At 37.4% G+C, this 8529-nt stretch overlaps 1 protein-coding gene across 4 annotated transcripts in view; it reads right to left on the minus strand.

Moving 5' to 3' along the window:
* The window catches only part of TNIP3 (TNFAIP3 interacting protein 3), a 34560-nt gene extending 27166 nt beyond the window's left edge, over positions 1–7394 (minus strand). For 3 of the 4 annotated variants that reach the window (XM_057547073.1, XM_007172409.2, XM_057547071.1), the window contains exons 1-4: positions 7101–7394; positions 3820–3900; positions 2063–2128; positions 530–637 (exon numbers count right to left, since the gene is read on the minus strand). In XM_057547073.1, coding sequence (XP_057403056.1) covers positions 530–637; positions 2063–2128; positions 3820–3900; positions 7101–7136 — 291 coding nt within the window. In that variant the 5' untranslated portion in view covers positions 7137–7394. The remainder of the gene's footprint in view (positions 1–529; positions 638–2062; positions 2129–3819; positions 3901–7100) is intronic. The other variant, XM_057547072.1, reaches the window with a different exon arrangement.
* Positions 7395–8529: the final 1135 nt, after the last annotated feature.

Raw genomic sequence — 8529 nt, forward strand, 5'->3', positions numbered from 1 at the left:
GAGGATGTTAAATGAGACGACGAGGGTGAGATACTTTTCAAAAATGTTATATTTTTAAGATGACAAAAGTAACACTTATTTGTAAAGCTCTCTGTAAGCTGAAAAGCAGCTGTACAAATACAAGGAATTGTCGTATTATCAACACTGGTAATAAAAATGATCGGTATGAGTAAAAGCAAAAACGCAAAATGAATTTTCTCCCAGGCGGCGATGTCCGAGAAAGATACCCCGAAGCCCCGGCTCAGTTCTCCCCGCGGGAGGAGCCGGGCAAACGAAGGTCTGCCTGTTTGCGCGGCAAAGAAGGAAGTGAGCCGGGCACCTCCCGCCTTCTGATTCTAGAGAAGTGGCCCCTATTTTTGGCTCTGGGGACTTGCGTAACCCGTACAGCCTTGCCCATCGGTCACCGCTCTGCAGAGGGTTGATTTGAATAAACGGTTGGTGTTCAACCGTCTGGAGGCAGGTGCCCCCGCCCCCACCCACTGCCGCGCGCTCCTGGGGGCGGAGACGTCGCTCCCCGAGCCCCGCCCACCTCCTCGCGCCGCTGCCGGTCGCTCTCCCTCTGGCTCTGCGGCAGCTCCTTCCCCAGCGTGCCTGGGAAGCTTTCTGCGGCGTCCAGTTTCGTTTTCAGCTCTGCGACCTGTAGAAGTGGTTCACAGACAGCTGCCGACACCTCGCCTGAAGCCCACAAACCCCTGGATTTATTCCCAGCCTAAGCACCCGGGGACAGAACTGACTCAGTCTTGGGCATCCCCTAGGGAGTGGCTCTTCTTCCCACCGCCCCAAACCAAGATCGGGTCTTTTGCTTTTAAAAAGAAGTTTCCTCTACAAGAAAAAAAAGCAAACACCAAAACGGCCTCCAGCCTCCTTTCTCTTAGACCACACCACTTTCGAGGAAATAAACCCGTGGACCTTAAGGGAGCCTTCTAGGCTTGTCATTCTATTCTCAGCTCGCAAGGTGTGCCTCATCTGATCTGAAAAGGACAGCGAAGGATAGGGGATAAGTGAATACGCCTACCTTGCCGAAAAACAGACATGACCTTTAACTCATCAGTAACCTGCAGCATCTGACCTGCTACTAAATGCCAAATTAGTCGTCTGAGTGACAAGGGTCCAGTGAGAAAAGCCTTAGGGACAGGCACTTCATCAAAGATGGGAACTGTGACCATTGTTAACCCTGGGTCTTCATGCAGCTGCAAGCCGTTCAGGAAGGCAGCTTAAACAATTTTCTCTGGGATCATGTGCCTTAAAATTTGGAGATCCCAAAGCTGTCCAGACCGAATATTATAAGGTGGCTTGACCATGGCCTGGTGTAGTGAAACGTTATCCTGCTCTTTCCAAATTTAATACTCTGAGTATCAAAATGAGGAAGAAAAGAGCAATACTAATGTATTACTCACTTGTGGTCAAGTTTCTTGATTCTGAATTATTTGGGGGAGTTTACTTTCTCTTTCCTCTCTTTTAGAACATGGAATGGTTTTAAACTATAAACTGACTTTTACCCTTTAAAATATATTTCCTCCTAAAAATTTCTTTCTCACCAAAGCAAAAGTTTCTTGACAGAGAACATGCTTTGGAGAGAAGAAGGGATTCCCCACTTCCCCTCACACTTTCACCGCTAACACTGCTTGTCTCTTTTTCTGTGGAAAACAGCTTATGCTGTAAAGAATTAGAGCAGTAGCCTTGCATAAAAAAGTATGAACTTTAAGCCATTTCTCACCGCACTTATAACCTTGTGTTTTTATGGCTGCTAGTAACAAAGCCGAGGCCAGGATACTGTGTGAGCTATGATAAATGTGGGCAAGAACTCTAGAGACAGCACTGGGGGCTATATTTAGTACCTTTCTTTTGCCATGCTTAAGACATTTCACTGACACGTTCCTTCGTTCATTAATCTTCAGTACCAAGAGGCCAATAATGCACTCAGCACCCTCCCCCTTATCATTTTTCAACAGACAGCTGGCTATCCACAAATCTCCTGTAGTTGAAATCAATGAGAATCTTCACATACTTGTCTCCCCCAGATTACTGATTTAAAGCAAATACCAAACAGAGCGGTGTTTACCTTTCTTTCGTATAACTCTTTCATGCTTCTAAATTGCTGATCCCATCGCTGGTTAACTTCCAGGAGCTGAAATGATTAAAATTTGGTAAATCAACACAGGGTTTTGCCCATTTGGAAATTTAGCCAAAATGAAATCACTTTTCGAGGCTACTAAGGTTTTGGAAGCCATGGGTGAAGACAGTATTCCTTCCACCAAGTTCTGGTAGATCTGGGATAAGTTAATTGAACACATTCGCCTTTCATAATTGGTTCACATATGAAAAACTATTAAGCCTTAGGTATATCTTGACTAGTCAGTTGAACAGTTTATTAGCAACTTCTAACTTTGCTTAGTTATTTGAATTTTCATCTTCTTGTTTAATCTAACCAGAATCTGATAAAAAATTGTATTAATGGTTTTATGTAAGATTTATTAATATTTGAAGGGCCTTTTTTCAAACCTTTCCATATTTTTTGTGCTTACATTGATTTTTATAATGAAATATTTCTTCTAGCTTTTTAAAGGCAGAATTTATATTAAAAAATTCCAAGTTCAATTAACTGATAATCATTTGCTTGCAATACTGTGTTTTTAAAAAAATCAGTACATGATTTGTATTATATACTCAGCTAATGGATAATATCACCTTTTTGGAAGCATAGGTTTTTCAGGGAATAATAGTCTTGTCATAAGAAAATATTTAGAAACAATTTAGGCTGCAAACAATTTGAAAGTTTTAAAACTGTGTGCCAAATAGATGAAAGAAAAAACACTGAGACCTGTTTTCAGTTTTCTTGTAAGGGAAGTCTACAACTTTCCACATTAAGAGGAATTCCAACACCTATAAATATGGGACAGACATGGAGAAGACTGTCACAATGACTAAAATGTAGCAAGACTTTCTCTTAATTACAAAACAAAATATCTAATCCAGAGTGGCAGTTGCTAGGTAACTCTTATGCTGGAAATAGATATGACTATTTAGTATAAGACTATATAATATTATTATGTAAAGATCCCTGATCTGTTGTTATTTTAGGGACTAACATTTCTATGCTATGGTAACATTACTCTGCTATAGTTCAGTAATTTTCCAGAAGGGCACACTATTTTATGCAGTATCAAAGAAGGGTAGAGGAAACCATAGGAGAAAACATGAAGGCTGTAGCATAGAAAATGATTTCGAAAAGGAATTACAAAATTGACAACAGAGTGCCAAAACTGTTAACTTTTTACCTCTTTCTCTGTCAAGGAGAATAAAGAGGTTCTAATATTCATTAAACTCAGAAAAACGGAACTCAAAATAATATCCATCACATTCCCGATGACATTTTAAAACAAATTTCTTTTATGATAATGCTCCTTAACCCCTGTTGGTCAGATGCCCAACTCATGAAGTCATAGCACCTAATCAATGATGCAATAAAGCCTCTGACAGTTTGAGTTTCAAGGTGTGTCAAGTGCCAACCATAAAGGGCACAGATGATAAGCTCACCTAGCCCATGTGGAGGAAATGTCTAAGTTTAAAAAAAAATTAAGATTATAATTATTGGATTTATGGCTTTGTCATTTTTATTCATTTGCACAAGCACTGAGAGACCGAGTAAGAGATATGTAGGTGAATAAGAAAGAAGTATTTGCTCTCAAAATTATGCAGTCCAGTATCCTTAAGATAAATACTGTGACCCAATAACAAAAATAAAAGGCACTAGGTGCCTATTTTATTCTCAGCATTAATCCACGGCACATGTTGCTTCAACTAATATTTCAAAATTACCTCTTTTCTCTGTTTTTCCAGGCACCTTATCTTTTGTTCAAGGGAATTTGTTAAGTTCTTTCTTCTCGATGATTGAGTCCACTTAAAAAAAAAAGAAAGAAAAAGAGTGAAACAGAATAGTCTATAAACAGGAGAAATGCTTCTCTTCACAAACTCTCATGTTGTAATTCATAAAAATTTTTTAGCAATAATAATGCTCACACCATAGTCCTTCATAGAGACCTGTTGATGACAAAGCTTTATATTTTAGACTCTTTTATATGACTTAAGTACCAAAATAATTCTCTAATAAATTACAAATGTATCTATATAATGGAAAAGCAAGAAATTAAGATTTTATGAATTTGGATTTCAATCCTTTTCCAAAAAAAAGAAAATTCAGAGTATAATGTATATAGAAATCAGGTAAGTTTCATGGATATATGTTAGGTATTTACCTGGCAAACATTTTTAAAAACTCATTTTTGTAGACATACCCATGATCTGAAGAGTGGCCCTGGCAAAAGTCAGAGAAGTGACAGAACCACCAAGAAAAAAAGACCAACACACTACAGTTAAATGGCAACAAATTGATTCTGAAACAATAATACAATAAATTAACTACCTCAATGACCATCATTATGATTATGTTATAGAGGTGGGCATAGATTATCTGGTATTTTGTAATTTTAACCAGCCCTTTGTATAAAGCTACTAGGTGACAAATTTAGATTAATAATAAATCATTGGTATGGTGAAAAATTAACCACCTTTCTTTTCAGTTTTTTTAAAAAAAATATTATTCATTTAAAGAAAGCACAAAAGCTCTGGAAACTCCCTGACATCTGTCTAAATCGACCATCAACAAAGTTTTCTTAAGTACTGTTTTCTCTGTTTTAACTCAGTAGTCTTAAAACCATCGCATGGCTGAGTCATATAAGTAATACAATGAATGGGGTAATGAGGGTCGTGCCTAAATCTGCTATTCAGTTTCAGGCTCAATAGCTATTGTGGACCACGAAATTGCTTAAGGGTATTCATGAGCAATTAAGAAATATTTTCAAAACATGTTGGCCTTTGCCACAAGCGTTACAGGAAATGCTGTTTTGCAATCATCATAGGATTTCAAGGACTTTTTTCATTAGAAATGATTTATAAAACTATTTTCTATCTTTTCTCTACCTACCTTTGTCTCACAATGTTTTAGGATTTGACGGTATTTTATACCTCTATAGATGCTGTTCTTAGTTTTCTTAGCTACTTCCTATTCAGATCCATGTGTAACTAAGACTGCATTTAAAAAGCCATTCTTCTGTAGGTCAACACAATGAGAATGATTATACCTGCTTCTGACCTCAAGGTGGTTTAGCCCAGTGCCAGAAGTGACATCAATTTCCAGGTGACAAATATGTTGGGTCCTGCAATTGAGATTTCCCTTTTTTAGGAAGACTTCCAAGGGACTCGACTTATTCTGGATCAGCACAGACTAAATATCAGGCATCTTTGATTTGGAGAATGCTGTGAGCCAGCCCTACTTAGTGTGTCCTGGGCTCTGTGAAGCAGAGATTTGGTGAGACTGGATTCTAGACCAGTGGTTCTCACCACTAGAGCACATCAGAATCACCCTGGGAGCTTGCTAAACATAGGGGATCCTGAACACTGATCAGAATTTCTGAAAGGGAACCATAGCACCTCCATCTTCTTTTTAATAGACTACTTTTTAAAGCAGTTCTAGGTTCACAGAAAAATTGAGTGGAGAGTATAGAGATTTCCCACATACCTATTGCCCCAACAAATGGGTAGCCTTCCCCATTATTGGCATCCCCCATCAGAGCAGTATATTTGTTAATAGATGGGCCTACATTGACACATCATTATCACCCAAATCCACAGTTTACATTAGGGTTCCCTCTTGCTGTTGTACATTCTATGGATTTAGACGAATGTGTAATGACATGTATCTCTCATTTGTAGTATCATGGAGAATAGTTTCACTGTCTTAAAAATCCTCTGTGCTCCACCTATTTATCCCACCTCTATTTTTAATAAATACCACTGATTATCATGAGTTACACTAAAGTTCAAGCTTCTTCCATTCCATACCATGCTTCGGAATATGAATTTTAGGTCCTCAAAAAGTCTTTTTTCTGTTTGTGATATAGACCAAAAAAAAAAAAAAAAAAAAAAGAATCTGTGACCAACAAATATTTGTATGATCCTACTTTCTGGGAATCTAGATTAAGAATAATCAGATAGTATGCATTTTTTTCCATATATAATTTTCTCTGGAAAAAAATTATGAAATATTTTGACCCTTGATTTTCTTATAAATGAGTTATTTTTAAATAACTTTATAAAAATCATTTATAAAATGATTTAGTAAAGATATTAAATCTGCAAGACAGAGAAAGCACAGCAATAGGTATGGCTTATAAGTCATAAATGTATCACTAGGGATTTCTCTGAGGGTTAATCAACATTTTACCACCATTCATATGTCTTAGGTGTGCATTAAAATGAAAGAAAATCAATTAAATACAAAGTTTTGGGGAAACTTTTCACTTGTTTTTGCTGTGCTTCCCAGTTGCTAATAAAGGCATAGAAAGATTTTTAGTCACTGGTCCTTCTAAGGGCTCATTTAAAGAACATTTATCCCCTATAAAATGTAATCTGTGTTCAAAGTATTTGGACCTTGATTTCTCATTTACCCTAATACCCAGACGAACTTCTAAAAGATCCAAGTTCTGAGACTGCTAAATTAAATACCTAAATGTACCCAAAAGTCTCAGTTTCCTATTATATATTAGTTACCTCTAAAAAAATCTTTAAGAAAGCACTTTCATTCATTCATTCAATTAGTAAGTATCTGTTGCAGTAACCAGTAACAGAACAATGACTGTGGTATTAATTACGTATATAGAAGTATTTCACCATAGATACTCTATTGCTATAATAGTTTTTATTTCTAACCACACAAATATAATATTCTTTTTACATTAAACCAAATTCCTTGAAATCAAGAGCAAAATATGAAACACATAGAATTGAAAAGCTGACAGGACAAGATTTTATTTCTCACTTTGTAAAAGAAGAAATGTAGCTCAGAGGTGTCAAAGGAAATGTAACCAGTCACCTAGGTATTTTTCCTTTGTTGAATAACATTCTTGAAATATATAGAGCAGATCTTAGCTAAAGAAAGCAAACTAGCCATTTCTACTCTTATTAATCATTGCATAATTCGCCATTAGCAATGCTGTCGATGATATATATGGTCAATTCATCCCCTAGAAATGCGTTCTTACCTCTGCATGCTCCGTAGAACTTTCTGTACCACTCATTCTAGTTGTGGACTGTAGGAAATGTGTCACGGAAGCTGGCTTTCCTGGAGTCTTGGAGAGCAGAAAGAAAAAAGCAAAGAAAATCTCTCTTAATGGTGTCTTTTAAAGTGAGAGCAAATATATATATAATTTTTAAAATACCACACAAATAGTTAACTGATGATAGAAAATAATAGCAACAGTTTTTCACTGAAAATGTACAGAAGTGACTCTGTATGTGAATTATACAGAATAAGGTTAAAAGCACAGCAAGTGTGATTATAACTTTTCTTCTCTTCCAGATAGGGATTTCCCAGCATGTCTCAAGCTGCAGGCTGTGACTAACACACAAGGCAGATAAGCCTTGCTATGGTATGTAAATTGCCATTCTTCCCTTACTGGCAGTTTCTCCCACCGGAGGAAGAAGTTACCACAGAAGGCCTAGGCAAGCCAAGTCTTTCCTCAGTAGACTAGCTGCCGTAACTTCACTGTATTTCCAGATCAATTAGGTAACTGTTGACTTTTTGACAGCCCAGTTCCTTGCTTCCCTAAGGGAAGGATTTTCTGGCAACGCCTTATACATGTCAGCTTAGCTGTGCAGAATTTAATGAGTCATACATAATTCTCATGGAACTAAAAAGAAAATAATTCATTACAAAGTTATTGGGTATTGTTCGTAAAAACTAATCTTCTGTATTGGCAGGAAGTTTAAACTTGGTTCTCAAGTTTAAAGTCTCAGGACTGTCTTTTCCATAGGTTGTCCACATTTTCTCCATGATCCCATGGAAGTAAAATCTTTGCACTAACATTTAGCTTTAATGAGTTGGCTTGTCGTTTTACAGGGCACTGAGATAATGGAGCACATTATAAGTAAGGCAGATAAAAGCACGGAAAGCAGATGTTTGGAGCTACACAGATGGGCCGTGATAGAGCAGAAGACCTCATTCTTGACTTGGAGGAGAGGGAACAGAAGACAAGGCAACAATATAGAAAGGAAAGAATGTGTTGCTGAAAGGAGAAAAGGAAGAATTTAGTCAATCACTTAATTTACGTTTTTCTTTAGACCTCCCTATTTGATATCCACATATACATAGGATAAATCCTTAAACTCCTGAAATTCAGATTCTTTAAAAGGGAATGAATGGGTGGCTAAGATTTGGCCCTCCTTTTTCTCCTTTAGATCTTCTACCCATCTCCAATTCTTGGGCTCCAGACGAACTGAATTCCCTCTGCTTCCTGAACTGGTCATGCCCCCTGATATCTGTGGCTCTCTCCACCTGGAGTGTGTGTGTGTGTGTGTGTGTGTGTGTGTGTGTGTGTGTGTGTGTATTTACTTTCTGCTGGTTTCTTGGTCTGTTTGGGGGGTACACTTGAGTGAAATAGAATGATATTTCCTTAAGGCAATATCCAAAAA

The sequence above is a fragment of the Balaenoptera acutorostrata genome, chromosome 5 (assembly GCF_949987535.1).
Source record: "Balaenoptera acutorostrata chromosome 5, mBalAcu1.1, whole genome shotgun sequence".
NCBI lineage: Eukaryota > Metazoa > Chordata > Mammalia > Artiodactyla > Balaenopteridae > Balaenoptera > Balaenoptera acutorostrata.